At 52.4% G+C, this 18,681-nt stretch overlaps 1 protein-coding gene across 8 annotated transcripts in view; it reads right to left on the bottom strand.

Annotated features, from left to right (window-relative positions):
- Positions 1 to 18,681, bottom strand: part of patj (PATJ crumbs cell polarity complex component) — a 118,078-nt gene that overhangs the window by 15,940 nt on the left and 83,457 nt on the right. For 5 of the 8 annotated variants that reach the window (XM_039767233.1, XM_039767239.1, XM_039767236.1 and 2 more), the window contains 11 exons: positions 17,689 to 17,769; positions 15,787 to 15,867; positions 15,202 to 15,264; positions 14,224 to 14,353; positions 12,778 to 12,914; positions 6,391 to 6,474; positions 4,803 to 4,996; positions 2,726 to 2,873; positions 2,300 to 2,389; positions 1,024 to 1,078; positions 569 to 606 (listed from right to left, as the gene is read on the bottom strand). In XM_039767233.1, the coding sequence (XP_039623167.1) occupies positions 569 to 606; positions 1,024 to 1,078; positions 2,300 to 2,389; positions 2,726 to 2,873; positions 4,803 to 4,996; positions 6,391 to 6,474; positions 12,778 to 12,914; positions 14,224 to 14,353; positions 15,202 to 15,264; positions 15,787 to 15,867; positions 17,689 to 17,769 (1,101 nt within the window). The remainder of the gene's footprint in view (positions 1 to 568; positions 607 to 1,023; positions 1,079 to 2,299; positions 2,390 to 2,725; positions 2,874 to 4,802; positions 4,997 to 6,390; positions 6,475 to 12,777; positions 12,915 to 14,223; positions 14,354 to 15,201; positions 15,265 to 15,786; positions 15,868 to 17,688; positions 17,770 to 18,681) is intronic. The other 3 variants (XR_005635420.1, XM_039767237.1, XM_039767235.1) reach the window with 3 other exon arrangements.

Genomic DNA, 18,681 nt, shown 5'->3' with positions numbered 1-18,681 from the left:
TAAACACTTATTAATAGAGGGGGGCATCGAAGATGGAGTGCGCGCCTGCCATGCAGTATGAAGAGGGGACAGATGCCAGTTTGGGGTATGGAGGACCCCAACCAGATGGACCCTGGGACGTTCTGCATGGACTGACAGTACAGCAGAGTGCCAGGGGGGAGTGGACGGACAGCTGGCCGAGGTCTCACACTTGGACCCCCTCCAAGTTCCTTCTGCCACAGGTAAGTAGATATGAAAGGCGCTATATGACAGTTAAATAGAGAGACTTATAGATAAACAGATATGAAAGGCGCTATATAGTGATGATGGACTGACAGATGTGAAAGTGATTATATAGTACAGACAGACAGACGTGAAAGGCACTATATGAGAAACCGGCAGACACTGCAAGGCACCATATGAGCGATAAGTAGACAGATGTTGAAAGGCGCTATATGAGAGATGGCTACCGCGCCAGGGATCTTCCAGGTTTCTCTCCGTACGCCGAGCCTGCCTCCGATTATTATGGGATGTCACGCCCTCCCCAGACATCAGTGATCCCACATCGAGTCACAGCAGTCGCTCTTACCCTTGAGATCTCCACTGTCCGGATTTCATTTTCAGAGCCTGATGATCAGAATAAAGAAGGATACAACAAGAGGACGTTTTAGGTTGGGGTCAGCACACCGAGAGAGCCCACCCCAGACCACCGGTGGGCGAGATGAGCTCAGGCACACACAGCTGGATCGTCATTGCCAGGTCAGCTTTGTGAGCGCCACTGTACACCCCCCTCTGCACAGCACGCCCATCTATCCGGCCGATGCCAACAGGTGTCTGTGTGGACCCCCCCAATCCATCTGAGCCCAGAGGCCTGAAGGGAAAGCATGGCAATGGCAGGTGTGTGCATGGACAGGGCGACATGGTGCCCATCTCGTCAGACTGCACCTGGCAAGTGACTTTATATAGCGCCTTTTACCAGCAGCACTTTACAGTTAACACACACACACAAACCCAAACTCAGGAGTGAGACGGACGCTGCCACACCTGGATTTTTCAGAGGGGCCTCCAGGGACGACTTCTTGGCACCGGTGAAGCTGAGCTGCAAACAAAAAGACAGGAAGTGAAAATGAATGACAAGCCGACAGGCCAAAGATGGCAAAAACTGAGGCCGTCTGCTGCCGCAGATAAGAGAAGGTGGCACAAACAAACAAACAAACAAACAAATAAATAAACAAATAAAATACACAAAAGAAAATCAAGAGAGAAACTAGAAACATGAAATACAACAGCGGCTCACGTACGACACACACACACAAAGACGTCACACAGACACGGGTCACTCACTCACTCATGGGCGTCCACCTTGATGTACCGTCGCGTTTGGGCTGTGATTATAGCGCCTTTCCTCATCCTCAGCGGCCAACAATCGAGCAGCACACACGAGGTGGGAGGCTCCACGGTGAGCGTTTCTGTCATAATAACACTTTGACATTCTGTTCATGTGGCCCTTTTAGTATCCAGCCAGGGTTTCTGGCCGGACTTCCCCCTCTAGTGGCCATTTCTGGAAATGTTTAGTGCTTTGGGATGATTAAACAGGTGGTCATCATGCGAGTTCCCCCTCCACGTAAAGAAGGCCGATTAAGAAATGGAGACGAGCGGGAAGGCAACGTAAACAGAGGTCATGCGCCGCTACCAAAATGCCACTCAGAGTCGTAAGAAGGAGGCGCCAGTCCGGGAAACCAAAACACGAGGAATACGCAGAGAAACTCAAACCCGTCAGGACGTCCTTGTGGATGACGGTGGGGCTGATGGGCCGCTTTTTATTTGATCACATACGTTAACTACGCTTGTTGAGGAGACGCACTCTGTGACAACCGACACCACATTGTGATGATGGCACCAATTTAAGAAAGAAAAGAAAGTGGCAGAAATGGCACAATTACCTTTTGTTCATAATTTAAAATGACAATAAAAGTAGCTGAAACAATTGAAGTGTGCAGAGCCCTAACATGACGTACTGTGGGTGGCAGTTTGTGTCCGCGGCCTTCTCTTCTTTAAGCCGTTTACCGTCTGGGGCTTTGAACAACGTTGTGCACAGATGGACGGACAGACGGACAGCCTCCCCAGTTTACTCACCTACATTGTCACCTTCTCAGCCCTAACTGTTTCCGCATTAAGGAGACCCCGATGATGACACCCCACCCCTTCTCAGAGCTGAGAGACAATTGGGAGGAGGACTTTGAACCAACACACACACACACACACACACACACGGGACGGGCAGACACGGCGGCGAAAGCCGAGCGGCGCCCACACGTACCTCCTGACTCCCTTCAGACGTTAGCCTCGAGGAGACCCAGGAAGCCGCTTTGAGTCGTCCCAGCTCCAGCTGGACCAGCCCCTTGGCACACTGCAGGGAGGAGACCACAGACATGAGAGGAGACCCCCAAAAGCCTCGTCGCCCACCCTTGTCATGAGAGAGAACGCGGGAGAGAAGCTAAAGACCGCATTTCCCAGAAGGCTTTGCTACCTTAGCCCAACCTCAACCTTTGCTTTTCTGCAGCTCCATAGGAAAGCTGAAGACTACACTTCCCAGAAGGCCGTGCTGCAGACAGCCTCAACTTCCCACTTGCCAGGAACTTTCTGCTGTAGACGCATTCCAGTGGCCAAAGGGAAAGTAAAGATTTTGCTTCCCAGAACCCGCTGCTGTGGTCCGTGGCCTCGCCCACTTTTGACTTTGACATACCTTGAGGATGGCAGCCACGGTCTCCTGAGAAGCGCTGCGCATATCTTCATCGTTGACGGCCAGGATCTGGTCCCCCTGCATTAACCGGCCGTCCTGGTCGGCGGCGCCTCCTCTCACGATGTCCGATATGAAAACTCCCGTCCCATTCCTGCTGGCAGATTAAAGGCGATTTGGTCAGCACACGTGGGGGCTTTTATTTTCAGAAAAAATTAGGAGTTGATGTTGAATTCCTTTTTGTGTGGATCTGAGAAGCACAAAAGGACGGCCATCTTGCTAAGGGAGAAAACCTAACAGGAGTGCTGCATTCACGGCTTATTGTACAGACGGCAAAGAGTTGTGTGTGTGATTCTATGTGAACTGCGAACTCTGAGTTTTGAGGATTTGGACAAATCAAAGCTCCCTGAATTCCTGCACAATGTTGACCTTTCACCTTAGTAAAATGTATAGTTGTGAGTACAGCAGAAGTCTTCTAAGGCGGCCATCTTGCTAAGGCACACGGCCCTCTAAGGCGGCCATCTTGCTGAGGCACACGGCCATCTAAGGCGGCAATCTTGCTAAGGCACACGGCCCTTTAAGGCGGCCATCTTGCTAAGGCACACGGCCCTCTAAGGCGGCTATCTTGCTAAGGCACACGGCCCTCAAAGGCGGCCATCTTGCTAAGGTAAAACGCCGAACGCTGTATTCCATTTGAACTGGGAAGTCAGAATTTTCAACTCAATGCCCCTGCCAGTTGGATTTCCTATTCAGGTCTGTCAAGTTCAAGTTTGTCCTGCTTCAGATTATGACATCAATCCAAAATTGTGCACTTTTTCTTTTTTGTTCTTTATGTCGCCTTATACAATTTCTCGTATTAGGAATTTGTTCGTTTTTGCCTACCCCTTGGGGTCAGAGCGCAGGGCCCTGGAGAAATTGAAGGTGAAGGGCCCAACAGTGACCTTCGGGATACCAGCGCAGATCCTTAGCCTCAGAGCCACCACTCGGCCACTTTAGATGGAGTTGTCTATCAGCACTTTGTGTTTATTTGGTAGGTCTCATTAAATCGGAGGTCGCGTTGCCACAGTGCTCGGATGTTCACATTACCGCGTATTGTGTTGTTATCAACTGCCATTTATTCCAAGAAAGCCAATTGGACAAACACTTTCCTGGTGGCCCCCATATTGGCATTCCGAGCGCTTTACTGGATCGCGCTCAACTCGGCTGTGACGTCATCGGCAGCTTCGACCTCTGAGGTGAATGGAAGGCACCCTAATGCTACGCTCTCGGAGCTCCGGCTGGTGACATTTCTCCGTCCCACTTCAAAGCGCCCCACGTGGGTTTCCAGTCGGACTACTCGAAGAAATGCGAGGTCGCAGCTGATTCATTTAAAAAGAAATGGTCGTTGGTCAGGAATATAAAGAGCAACTGACGCATATTAGCGGTGCATGGCGTTGCTCCAAATGCCATTTCTGGGAGGTCAGGAGCCACGCAGACGCGCCCGAGGGTTTGCTCACCGGCTCGATCGCAGTACGTGCTAACCCGCCGGGGGGCACCGCTGCCGACTTCCTCTTCTCGTCCTCTCCCCACAGCACACTTAGCCCCGCCCCATCCAGTCCGCGTACAAAATCAAGGCCAGGTGCCCAGACGGAGGCGTCACTCGCAGGCAGAGCAGCCCGCCGGTCGGAGCTCCAGTGACGGACCCCGATTTCCAGGGCAGAGAGCTGAATTTGTTTAACTTGCCCGAGCGGGTCGTTCAATCGAAGCCAAGCGGCGTATTTTGTTGGACCCTCCTTCATCAGACCCAGCTGGTGTCCCGACTCTTCCTCCTCTTTTGTGGCCTGTCATTCCCTCACCCGGCCATTCACGGTTGGCTGACATGAATTTGTTTTTTGTATTTTTTGTTGTTTTCTCTCGGACTTTGAAATTCGTCGTCGAGAGCACTGGGTGTACCCGCATGGCGAGGCCATCGCACCCAAGTACAAACCCTCCTAAGGTCTCCTCAGCTCAGGAGCCCAAAGCAAAGGCACACGCGACACCCAGAGGTGTGGCAGTGGCAGCAGTATGACAATGACACTCCTGTCCCAAGGGGATGTGCGCTCACCGCTTGCCGGCGATGCTGAGGCCAAGTCCTCGGCCGGGCTTTTTGTGAAGCTCCACAAACAAAATGTCGAGGTTCTCCTCCTCCTTGAAGCGGGCCTCATCCCGGAACACGGTCAGCTGCACCTTCTGGGGGGTCTGCCTCAGGGCGGAGATGGCCTCTTCATGGGTGGCGCTGCGCAGGCTGCTGCCATTAACCTGCAAGGGGGAGACGAGAAACGTCAAGAGAGCCGGCCAGACACACGTGAAGACTGCGGACCCCCGCGGCACTGCCAGTAAATCTCCATTCTGTACAGCACCTTTCATTTTAGTGAGATACTGTGATGGATGGGCTCTGATCCCTTACCTTGGCACTGAGTGGGCACAAACAAGACTGACAAAGTGGGCACCTTGGCTTCCCAGCAGGATTGGACTGAAGACCCCTACCCAGCTGGGAGGCCAGTAGGATGGAAGGACATGGGTAGACAACCTGGCAAAGGCCACTCACTCCCTGACAGGCCAGGTGCCAGTCTCCCTGGGCTACCCTACCTGTGCGGGCACCTGCAAGGCATGCTGGGAGCTTGGAGTCCCATAGGGCAGCCTTGTCGGGTTCCATGGGTGCCACAAGGATTTGTAATCCCTACTTTGACCCAGAAGTGCTGCCAACGGGCCATTACCCTGGCATTGGAGAAGCAAACAAGAGAGAAAGAATTGGAACTGCGTTTATTTGAAGGAGCCTTCTGGAAGGTCACGTGTGTCGCTAAACCTCGCATTTGCACCTGGGGTTTGGGGTGCTGCAGCGCCCCCTACTGGTCACAATACACACATGAACACACGTGTAGGAAGGCCTGGCCAGCGAAGTTTCCAACTCGTGAAGTGCGTCCACCACACGTTAGGACCACCCGGGCAGGGTGTCTTCAGGAAATCTCCTGTGGTTGAAAGACCACCCAACACGCCACCTTGGCCCACTTCACATGGGCCAGTTGTGCCCTCTTCGCTAGTGACACCGAGGTCCTCGTCACCACGTAAAGAGAAGCAGACACACCCAGCGTCACGTCCGAATGCTATAAACTGGGCGACCTTTGACCTTCAGAAAGGAAGGAGAAACTGAAAGAGACGGCAAAGCAATGTGACGAGAAAGCAGCACGGGGACAATCGTACAGCTGTGAGGGTCTGGCAGGTGGCAGTACTCGCCCACTTGCCACCAATAATGTGACATAAATCACAAGGCAAAGGCCACACCGGCTGCTCCCTGCCAAACGCTGGGTGACAAACTGTACTCGCTGGCTGTGGTGGCCAAGACAAACACCCGCGTGATTAATTGGAGCCGCCAGGGCTCTGGACGTCAAGATAACGCGCGTCTCCAGAAGGCAGTGCCACTGAACTGGGATCTGCCAGCTGGAAAAACAGGAGCCCACCGAACGCTGCCTTTCAGGCTATGGGCCGAAGCCCCTTTTGAAACGCCTCTTCAGTAAACTTCCTCAGAGTGTCCCGAGATGGCAGGCGTGTTGTGTGGCTTATGGGACAGGCCACCACTGCTGTCACCCCAACTAGAAGAGCGGGTGCTGTATACACCGGGCACTTACAAATTACAGGAAGAAACCAAGGCCTACCTCCAGGATCTGATCGCCAGCCCAAAGGCGGCCGTCTCGAGCTGCAGCCCCCTCCTCGTAGACCTCATGGATCACGATGGCATTCTACACAGAGGAAGAGGAAGAAGAAGAAGAAGAAGAAGAAAGGCTTCATTTCATGGAACAAATCAGCAAACACACGGCGGCCAACAAGGACAGAAGTTCACACAATGCTGGGTGCCCAGAGTGGCCTTTTCCACTCATACTGGTGGCTGTAAAATTCAAAGAGGTGACACCGAATCCCATTCGCTGCCTTGAGGGCCAGGTGATGTGGCACACTGGAGAACAAACTGGAAACTCAAGCCTGTCCAGTCAAATCCAGTCGCCACGTGGCCCTTAACTGGCCTGCACTTGAAGTGTTCAAACATGAGGGCCTCAGAAGGGTTAGTGCTGATATAAAGTCAAAGGAGCCTGATGATGAAATGGACAATGGGGTACGTCACCTCGAGTTCAGTCCTGCTGGCACGAAAACTACCAAGTAGTGTGGTGGGCAGCAAGACGTTCGGGACCTTCAAAACTCGACTTGATGTTTTCTTGGAGGAAATCAGTGGACCGGCCTGGCGAGCGTCGTTGGGCTGAATGGCCCGCTCTCGTCCAGATTGTTCTGAGGACTGAACTGCACAACGGACAGGAGGAGAAGTAAAAAATAAAAAGGACTCGCAGTACTGTGCAAAATCACTGTGGAGAAGCTCAAACGACATTACATTAGGCTGCTGACCTCACCCATCATGGCTGCCACGCGTTCATTTGACGCGTCCTCTGAGCAGGTCCTCAGAAATGAAGGCGACGCGGGCGCCACTTGCGGTACCAGCAAAAAGTCGGGGGGCGCAGGGTGACATCTCTGGTTACTATCGACATGTGACAGAAAGCCACTACGAGATCTCCTACGAGATCGATGTGCGCGCTGCGATGTTCGATGAATGGTTCAAAGTGCTGAAGCAAAATGTCGACATACAGATGCATTGGTGGTGCTTCGATATTCAAGCGTCGCATATTCCCGATCGTAATGACACGACACGTTTTAAAAGGCTCACATACCGTCTTTATCTCCTGACCGGAGAGCAGCGGCAAACAGCAATAGATCACCACACTGAGCGCATGAAATGTCCGATACTCCAACTCTCTGCACATTTAGAATCCGTACATTTATACTTGATGTCACTTTCACGACGAAATGCTTTAAAGGATGGATGTTACATTTTACACATAAGTCGTTAACTTCATTTAAATAACGAATACTGTTAATAATGACACACATGGGGGTGGCACGGTGGCAGAGCGGTAGCACTGCTGTCTCACAAGGAGTCACATCACTGGTATTCCCTGCCTGGAGTTTCCACAGTGAGCTCCAGTTTCCTTCCAAAGATATGCAGATTTGGAAATGACTAAAATGACGCCAGCGTGTGAGTGAGTGCGTCTTGTATTCACCTTGCAATGAGCTGATGCCCTGTGCAGGGATTGTTTCTTACTCGTGCCCAGTGCTAGCTGGAATGGACACATCCCTGGATTGATGGATTTAATCATTAAACATCCTTTTCAGAGATATTGCGGTAAGATGTCATCGGAATTTAATGGCTGTTCCAGGCAATTCACAATACAGCGAAGCCGAACCTGTTCTCACCGTGATGATATCTCACACTGCCACCTGCTGGATTCCTCCAGATTTCTGTAAAGTACGCAAACGGATATAAGGAGCATCCACTGGAGCATGCGTCGCGTGAAGTATAAATCCGGCCTTAGATGGCCACCTATAAGACTTCTGACCTCACTAAGATGGCCACCCTATAAGACTTCTCACCTCACTAAAATGGCCTCCGTATAAGACTTCTGACCTCACTAAGATGGCCTACGTATAAGACTTCTGACCTCACTAAAATGGCCTCCGTATAAGACTTCTGACCTCACTAAGATGGCCTACGTATAAGACTTCTGACCTCACTATGATGGCCACCCTATAAGACTTCTGACCTCACTAAAATGGCCTCCGTATAAGACTTCTGACCTCACTAAGATGGCCTACGTATAAGACTTAAGACCTCACTAAGATGGCCTACGTATAAGACTTAAGACCTCACTAAGATGGTCACCCTATAAGACTTCTGACCTCACTAAGATGGCCTATAAGGCTCCTGACCTGCTAGGCTTTTCATATTAGTAATGCTGGAAATCACACAGATGGTTCACCTCCAGTACTGTCCAAATGGCTTAAGTCCCCTGGAATTTTATGTAAATTTTCTATTGAGAAAACATTCAGTTTTCCAAACATTTATTTACAAAAAAGTGACAGGTTATTGGAGAATGGTCCTTGACTTTGCAAAAGGTCAGGGGCTGTGAATCGCTGGATCCCAGTTCCTGCACCCTGAACCGCGTCGTTGGACTTGGTACTCCAGTACTGGTGGTGCGGTGAAGGAGATCGATCACGTCCTCGTGGGCAGACACTGGAAGTCTAAAGGGTCTACAGAAGTGCCCAGTTTGTGAATTCTGACCACAGACTTGTTGTTGCTACTCTGAGGATCCAACTGAGGTCCAGTGGGTTACCACCTACTGGGACAATGAGCCTGGACTTGGCCAGACTCCAAGACCAGGCTGTTTCTAATGAGCCTGCTCGCAGTTTATGTGAGGAACTTGTAGATTTGGGTACGACTGCCGATCCTAACGTGACAAGACCCTGAAGGTTGCTGAGGGTGGTGTTGGTGTTCCCAGAAGGAGGTGTTTCATCTCACAGGGCACCCTGGATGTCATCGAGAGGAGTCGCAGCACATGGCTCAATGGCAACTCTGGTCTGTACCGGGAACTGAGAAGGACGGCTCTGAGGGCAGATAAGGAGGCGTTTCTTAGGGGAGTCTGTGAGCAGGTGACACACCATCTGTGGTCCAGTGACCCACGTCCTGCTTACAGAGGAAACAAAGCATTACGCACATCCGAATCTGATCCTCGGAGAGTCGCAGTCAGGGCAGCTGATGGAACTGTCCTTACAGATGACACTGCAGTTGTGACCCGCTGGGCTGGCTTCTCCAAACAGTTGTTCAAAGCTGATCCTCCAGCTAGGACGTTGGGTATCTCTGGTCCTCTGGTTCTTGAGGCTGATCCTCCAATTAGCTGTGAACCCCCCAGTCTCACTGAGATGGCACAGGTGGTGAACCAGCTGAGGGCAGTGAAGGCTGCAGGGATCTGTGGTATCTGGGGGTGAACTTCTCCAGGCTGGTGGTAAGGCTGTCCTCCTGGCATTGCAAGCAATCTTTGGTTTCATTTGTGAGGCTGGCATCATCCCAACTGACGGGAAAACAGGACTTGTTGTCCCTATCTGGAAAGGGAAGGGTGATCACCTGGATTGTGGTGAGTACAGGGGGATCACACTGCTCACGGTGCCAGGTAAGGTCCTTACTAGGGTCGTCCTCAATAGGATCCATGATCACCTGCTCACCTACCAATGACAAACAGTCTGGTTTTACGCCTAAGAAGTCTACCATCGACCGCATCCTGACACGAAGGGTTCTCATGGAGCGCAAACGTGAATATCACCAGAGTTTCTTTACAGCCTTTGTCGATTTTCATAAAGCGTCCAACTCAGTCGATTGAGCTGTGGCCCTGTGGGACATCCTGAGACTTGGCGGGATCCCCTCGAGGTTGCTGGATATCATGGCCGGCCTGTCCACTGGTACTGTGAGTGCTGTGCAGAGTGGAGGCAGGACCTCTGTGTTTTTGGGTTCGTCAGCGGTGTGTTCTGCTCCTACTCTGTTCAATGCTGGTATGGACTGGGTGGTGGGCAGAGTCGTGGGGTCCAGCGGCTGGGGGGCATCTGTTGGTGAAGAAAGATTCACTGATCTTGACTTTGCTGATGATGCTGTGATCTTCGTGGAGTCAATGGAGGCTCTGATCGGGATGCTCCTGAGACTGAGTGAGGAGTCTGAGTGTCTGGGCTTGTGAGGGTCCTGATAAAAACCAACATCAGGCCTTTAATGACCTCTTGGGCACGGCCATCAGCAGTGTGTCTGTCTGCGGAGAGAGTGTCGACCTCGTCATCGAGAGGTTTACTGACCTCAGCAGTGACATTCATGTGACTCTGGTGACTCTTCCTGTGAAGTCAGTAGACGGACTGGCAGAGCTTGGGGGGTCATGAGGTCACTGAGGGGTGTGTGGCGCTCCTGATATCAGCAAAAGGACGAAGGTCCAAGTCTTTAGAGTCCTGCTGCCCCCTGTTTGTGAGACATGGACGCTATCCAGTGGCCTGAGACGAAGACTGGACTCCTTCATGTGTGTCTCTTCAGAGGGTCCTCATGTCCCGTTGGTCTGACTGTGTGTTGCTCATGGAGTCCCGAATGAGTCACATGACCTGCATAGTGAGGGAGCGTCAGTTACGGCACTGTGGCCATGTGACGCCATTACCCGAGGGTGATCCTCATTGTTGGGGAGCTGAGTGGCTGGACCAGGCCAAGGGGTCGCCCACGTAACACCTGGCTGTGGCAGATAGAGGGTCATTTCCGAAGGGTGGGACTGGATGGCATGTCTGCCTGGGGGGTTGCAAACCGGGATCCCGAGTTGTTTTGCCATGTAGTGGGTGTGCCAACGCGCCTACCAGTGCAGGCTCCCCAACTTAACTTGATTCAAGAAAGTCACATTATTACGTAACAACGATTCAAACTTGATTATGTTTTAGGTTGTCATAGATGGCAGAGGAATTGGGGCTGACATGCCAGCTAAGATGGCTGGATGGTGGGAGTTTGCCTAGAGGGGCAGTTTATCCCCTAGTATGCTGGGTGGCAGGATCCATCTGGTTGAGCTCCCAACAGGCTGTACTTCTAAACTCCCAAGCAGCCCTGTGCTTGATACAGACAGACAGACAGACAGGTGTGAAAGGCGCTATATAATAGACAGATAAATACTACGGTCTGAACACACACAAGAATGACTAATAACAATACAAACTAAAAAGAACAAAGATGTGCGACTGGGCAGTTCCAGTCCCGGTGAGGCGCTATATGGGCGTACTGCTGTCTGTTACTGAGGCGCTCCAGTGACGTCTCTTGACACCCTTCTGCTGAATGTCCTGTGCGGAGTTGTTCATAATGGCACTCAGTTTTGTATTTTTGCTGTCTAAACTGTAAACTGTAATCTAGAATCCACGAGGCCCGCAGCTGTAATCTTATAAGTTAACCGTATTCGTTATCAAGCCACTTATAATGCCATAATCGCCAGTCACTTCAGCTCAACGGCGTCCTCTAGTGGCGACCGACCGACCGACCGACCGCAGCTCTAGGAAAGCTTAAAGGAGTAGTGGGGGTGCACAGGTCAGCGGCAGCAGTCCGAGGACAGAAGTGACGTCACCGCACGTCTGGGCCAGCAGTTTGTAGGTGGGCACAAATCAAAGTGATTGACCCGCTAATCACACCAAACCCGTAAGGTCTTTATGGTACCCACTAACCCTACTCACCCTGACCTCAGCGCCCACTCAAACTGTGGGCATAGACCTGTGGTGACGTGTGGCTCTGCAGATGGATGTCACTGAAGGAATACTCGACCCCAACGATGAGGGGGACGCTCGACCCCAAAACAATTTTTTTTTGGTTTGTTTAATGTCGCTTACCTCCGATTCTCAGCCACAACAGAGACAGAAAGTTTCTGCTAAATCAGGAATTTGTGGTGACGACAGCAGACACGATCGATCAGCGCGTCCCCCACGTTACTCGTGTCACGTCATCCAGTCGCACGCTCTCAACGGTCTCAATTGTTACTAAAGTAACCGGCAAATAAGCCACTTTGGAAGGCGAATGGAGCGCTGGAGTCGAAGACCCGCCTCCCGCCGTCACGTCTCTCCACACCCACAACCGCCGGACCCCCGGGCGCCGTCTGCGTGTCGACGCCTCACGGATGTGCGATTCGGACCCTCTGCTCTTTAACTTCTAATCTTCTCCAAGGGCGCCGTCTTTGTGCAGGTCCTGTGGTGCGTGCAGCAGGCCAATGAACGAGCGGGACTCGTGACCAATGAGAGAACAGGGAGGCGGGTCTACTATTCAAACGCTCGTTCATCACATCTGAGCGCATGTGCGTCATTGTCACTCGAGAGAGCGTCCGTTTGCTTTGTCATTTGAGTTAAAAGGAGCGCGTTTGGGACGTGGCGAGCGGACGACTGGACACAATGCGAGGTTTTTCTGGCTTCTTGCGGTTGTTCAGCGTTTGTCCCCATCGAAGCTCCTCGCCATTCAATGTCCTTAAATTGTACTCTGCGGCTCTCGTGACACGACACACGTTTACATACATTCACCACTTTGTTTGAGGCCTCCAGAGAAGATCCCACCCTGGGTGCGGCCCCCCGGTCTCACCACAGACCACACAATCAGAAGGGCCGTGGAGGTCTCGGCTTCAACTCACCAGCTGGGTGTCTCTCCCTCCGACAATGCTGAGCCCCAGTCCTGAGCGGCCCTTGGAAATCTCAATCACCGTCTCCTGGCCTGGGATGACTGGGCAGCTCGTGGGGTCCATCGGCACAAAAGGGGAGGGGGTGTTGCCTGTTGAGGGGAGAGAATGGAGGATTTTGAGGTTAACGGGAAGAGGAAGCCAAGAACATCAGAGACTCCAGCGACTCTCAGACCCCTGGGGGTCCAACATGAAATGAATCAAAGGTTGGGGGCAAATGCCACTCATGCGGCATATCTCGGCCGGGGGGGCCCACGGGCAGTGAAGCCAGCAGACGGAGGGTCCTGGTGTGGAGACATCAAGTATTGTCAATGGCGGGGGGCCACGTGCGTCATCTGCACACGTGGCTGCCATTTCAAGTGAGGACGTGCTCAGCCCGAGCAGTAGGAGGCCCATGGTGGTCACCTTGTCCAATGCTATCGTATCGTAAGGAGCAGGCGAGACCCGATTGTTACTCGACGGAGGATTTGTCACCAGAAAGGTGACGTTAGTCACAGTAGAGACCTTCACGTAAACCTCAGAGGAGACCACACAGAGTGAAATCCTGGCTGATCAATTACACGATGGCAGGGGAGTACGTGACTCTCTCCGTCCTTCTCATCACATGGCAGCATCAGTGGGGGTCCTAAAGTACAAACACGAGACCCTGGCACAGACGGGCCTCTCTACACTTCTTCACAGCCACCTTCGTCCAGGCTGAGCAAAGCACGCACACACACACACACACACACACACACACACACACACACACACACACACACACACACACACACACACACACACACACACACACACACACACACACACACGCGCGCCTGACGACTTGTCCCAGTTTGTCACGGCCCACTGCACGACTGAACCCCTCCCCCAACGGTCACCGCGACTCGCTACGATTATGTAAATGAAGGCTGGTCAAGTCTGGTAACGGGGCGTCGGCCTACGCAGTTACTGGTCATCATGCAGCCGGCCCACCGCACACACGTCACCAGACCATCACAATCAGCATCAGTATAAACTGCCACGCTACGCCCATCGCCCACACCACATACCACCCAGGCACACGGGCTGACAGAGGAGGCGCCCTGTCATGCCACCCACAAATCCGTATCGGGAAGGCCTTTGGATTAAATTACCTGGAAACCCCGTGGAAAGGGTCCGACCGTGTGGTCTCCACCAAAGACCGAGGCCTTGCACCAGTGTCATTTATCACTGGACTGGGCAACTGGGCCTTGGCAAACTCGGTCGCAAAGGCGGACTTCAAGTGGCACTGCACCTTCACAAATGAAGACAGGCATGTTGGCTCCCCCCAGTAGACCGCCAGGGCGGTCAGGGACTTGGGTGCCACCTTCTGGTGAAGATCAGGGTGGGGACGTCACAATCACAACTCAACAAGAAACTTACTGCGGCTGAACTCGTCCAAGTCTGGGGCAGCGCAGGCAGTCAGAGGAAGAGACGTGGGGGCCGCCGCCTTCTCCTGGTCTCCGAGGGTCAGTTTATTAGGAGTTGTCGATGAGTGGGAAAACACGGAAGTCTGGAAAATCCAAGAGGGAAACAGTTGACATGACTTTGAAAACTCTGAAAAGAAGTCACACATTACCTGCTTGCCCACCTGAGGGAACTGGCAGCCCCCTTGGCACCTAAGTGAGACTTCATCAGTGCTCAATTCCCTCAAATGACACCACTGCCTTCAGACCAAAAAGTGCCCATTGGGGGGTCAGCAGTCCAGCCAGTCACCTGACTCCTCTAAACCCCCCAAGGCCCGCTCTGGCGAGATATCCCAGCAGGCAGTGGGCTCCATGAAAAGGATTGGTGGTCTGCTTTCTGGCCGAAACCTAAAGGTACCGCTAGCTGCCTGAAGGACTAACGGATGGCAGCCCCCCTTATTGTGGCCCTAGACGAACAGGAGCTGCCATCACACCCACCACAGGCAATCAGCTCAAATCCAAACACTGCGGTTTGCAGCCTTGCCTACTGGCCGCTATGGCCCAGCGGGTGGACTAATGGGATTCATGACTGGACGCCAGTGGGTACAAATTTCAAACAAGCCACTCATTCCTGCAGCCTGTTGCTCCCCTCAATATGTAACTCTGCATAGTGGTGTGCAGTCCAGGAGGGTGGGGTACAGGGCATTGTGGCATACCCAGCAGTCAGAGGGCATCATACACCAATCTCTAAATGCCAGGCACTGAGCAAATGGAGTGGAGCTAAATCACCCAAAGAGGACATCTTAGAAAGTGCACTCAGCAGTAGGAGCCAATGCCACTGGGTACCAGCAGGTGGCAGCAGAAGCAGTCAGTCAGCTGAGTCGTGTAAACAGAATGAGGTTTGTGGCTGCCATCCCAGTCCTCGCCCTGTGCCCCGCTGAACTGGCAGGCTCACCTGCTCGTGTGGTGCCACCCCTGCAGTGCTGCCCTCTCCAGCTTCCTCCAGCAATTTACTACCCTGCAAGGGAAAATGAAAGAAAAAAAAAAACTGGGGATGAGCATCCAGGGCCGGGGTCCCAAACTTCTAGAAGCCCCCACAAGATAATCCATGGAGCAAACCTGGGAATATTCCTATTTCAAAACACAGAACTGCACTACACCATTTCCTTATTCCGATCTGAGCGAGCCGCTGACAGCTTCTCTCAGAATATCGGATGTTACAACACAGTGGTGGTCCGGAACCTTTAATAATTTCATAATGTTCAGGAGTGCCAATGGCTTCTTTAACTCCCGGGACAATCTGCGTCACCTGTGCCCTCATCCGGATTAAGCAGGTTCAGAACTGGCGGGAAGTGCAAAGCGGCCCAAAAAAGGACATGTCAAAGTGGGCGTGTGCTAGCATGAGGCCCCTCCCACTTCCTAAGACTCGCAGCTCATTGGCAGGGTCCGACACCCCCAGGCAGACCCACTTCCAATGTCCGACATGCCACACCCCTGCCACAGAGTCACCAGAAAACCAAAGTAGCGGCGACTTGCTGACCTTTGTGGCCGTCCCCTCGCTGAAGTTCTTGAAGATGTCATCTCTTCCAAGGTGCTCCTCCAAATCCAAGCTGTCGTCATCCTGCGAGAAACAGAAACTTCATGGAAGTGCTGCGAGTGAGTGGGACAACAACATGGAGGGGGGCTTAGACGCCTAAAAGTGGACGGCTGATGACCGCACGAGTCACACTGAGCTGCCAAAGCAGGAGCCACACTGCTGTTGGGCACCATTCATGAATTCGGGTGATGTGCACCTTGAAAGGCGCTATATAACGTGACAGATTTAATGACGGATGATCATCATTGGTTTCCTTGACTAAGTTGTTAGTTTCATTCCCGATTGTTTATTGGCTTTAAAGTCAAAGCGTCATCCTGGGGGTCTGGGAAGCCAAGGAGTAGGCCGTGTGGCACACTGTGGCGGGCGTTGGACTTCAAACCCTGCGACTGCCAGCTCCAACTGGAGACACCAAAAAAAAAAAGAAAAGAAACGAACCAACTGGAGGTCTCAGATGTTAGAAGGGTCTGTGGATAAAGACGACCGCCACTGAAGTAATGCCACCATGACGGCGGGTTACGCTCGTTTCTGTTTCACGTGTTTGCAGACGCGCTCGGATTGACGTTTGCTGGGCCGCCATTACCTATGACGTGGGCGCTGTGTGTGTTCCGATTGGCCAGGCAGCTGGAGTGTGGCATCACCAGGCCAGTGTCGTACACTCGCTGCCAGTCCAAGGTTGCGGATCCTCGCGGACTAAAGCACTGCTGGCCGAGTGTCGTTTTGCTGCGGCTCTCCTCGATTTTCTGGTTACGCCCTCATTGACGGCTCGTGTTGCTCGTTTCTGCGCCGTCTGCTCTCGGAGTTTTGCTTTCACTTCCTGTGCTCTTCCAATGAGCTCGGCTAATTTTCTGACTTTGTCCTAATTACAGTTTCCGCCGCCATCAACTGTGCAGTCAGCAGGCGGTTAAAATGCACGCGAGCCCCTCGCCCCCCTGGCACGTGTCACCTGACCAGCTAACCTTTGGGAATTTTAATTGTGAACATCGAAAACGTCTGGCCGGGGTGCACTGGGACGTTTGGGCCGGTCAGCCCACCTACGGCTGGAAGCTTGGAATCGGAGATCTGGACTCGTTGGCTTAGGACTTTGAGGCAACTCCATTCTGCTTCTTTTTGCTCTCTGCAGCTTCTCTTTTTCATTTTTTTGTAAAATAAATCCTCGACTGACAGAAGGTTTTTTATTTGCCTCTCAAGACGCGCCGAGGGTTTACGGTTTTCTCTTCTCTTATTTTTGGGATATTTAAAGTTGTTTTCCCGGTTCTCCATTTTCGGGCCTACTCCAGCTGAAGCCAGCAGGTAGCCTTTAAGGCCTGGCTGAAGTCCGGTGAGCCTCTACTGGGCAGACCCAGTAGGATTGTGGCCTGCTCCCTGGCTTGTTTTGGGGGGCTTACACACCTCCAGTATTTTGTAATGGAGGAAACTCGTGACCGTTACGAGACAGGAAAGGCCTCCTCCGATGACCTTCTAAAGCTGTTTGTGGCGACATGCCCCTCTCCGGACAAAATGGCTGCAATGAAAGTAACCAAAATGGCGACCAAATTGGCCCAACAAATGAAGAAAACCGAAACTAAAGCTCCGATGAAAAGAGTCAATGACATAAAAAATAAAACAAAGAGCGAGTGATCAGACCTGCAAAGAGGAGAAGAACAACACACGAGAGGACGTAACTGAGACACCACGCTGGGATTTTAGGCCTCGGAGGAAGGAGCCTCACGGACAGGCTTACGGGTTCAGAACAGTCAAGGGGCCAAGAAGACCCCGAGCTGACTGGCGCGGTTTACAACTTCCCTTCTCTTACATAAAATGAAGGCGTAAATTGGGAGTCATCACCAAGGAAAGGGGGCCACTTACCTTAGGGAGAGAGACATTCAGGGGGTCCTCATTCTGTAAAACATCGTTCACTTGTTGTGGCTCTTCACAGGGGGCTTGTGACTGGGGAGAAAAAAAAAAAACAATGAAGAATAATAGAAGAGAGCAACATAAAAATCTTCCAAAGTCCGTAAACATGTGGCGGCGAGCCCAGGCCGACGGTGCCCACTGGTCAATCACTTGGAATGGCCATAAATTATACTGGGGGTCCACGGCCACCGCCATGCCAGCTTACAGGCCGCCTCGTCCACAGAGAGGTGTGGACCTCGTTAGAGCGATCTGGACGAGAACGGACCACTCAGCCCAGCAAAAGCCACCAGTCCTCAACACCCGGAGGTGAAGCTGCCCCTCCGGCTGGCACATGCCATTCTGCTGCTCTTGCACAATGTAAATGTAACACCTCCTTTGAACCTGAATTTGAGTACTCGGCCCCCCAAACTCTTTTCCCATTTCATTGTCTCCAGAATGCCTTCCAGCTGACCCTCAGGACAAATCCAATGAAAGTTCCCAATGGCGACATGTGGCAAGTCTTGCTCCCCTTTGCCAATCTCAGGCTCAGTGCCATGTCTCACCCGATTGGCTCCTTCAGTGGTCTCCACCTGCTGGCTCACCTGCTCCCAATCCCACCCGTCTGTCACGGAAGTCAAACAGTGTGGTGGCAGACCACAAGGGTGACCCTGAAAACAAGTCAGGGACAAAGGGGACAAGACCACCTCAAAGGCACCCAAGAGACCTCAGGGCAGCCCGTCCTAGACAAGTCGGGGGGGTGGGGTTGGTTTGAACCAAGAAACTACAGGGACCCTGCTGGCTCAGGCCGCCCCTCATGACTGGTCACTGTGACGCCAACTGTCACTCAGGATCTCAGTGACAATCTCCTACGTGTGGACGGGCAAAGACGAACAAAACTGGTAAAGAATCTGCAAAATGCCACTCTGAAGACCCTGCAAAGATGAGGTTGAGGTGGGCTTGCTGTGT

This window comes from Polypterus senegalus, chromosome 10, assembly GCF_016835505.1.
Source record: "Polypterus senegalus isolate Bchr_013 chromosome 10, ASM1683550v1, whole genome shotgun sequence".
Lineage (NCBI taxonomy): Eukaryota > Metazoa > Chordata > Cladistia > Polypteriformes > Polypteridae > Polypterus > Polypterus senegalus.
The sequence above is the reverse complement of the archived record's forward strand: the minus strand, read 5'-3'. Positions and strand labels throughout refer to the sequence as shown.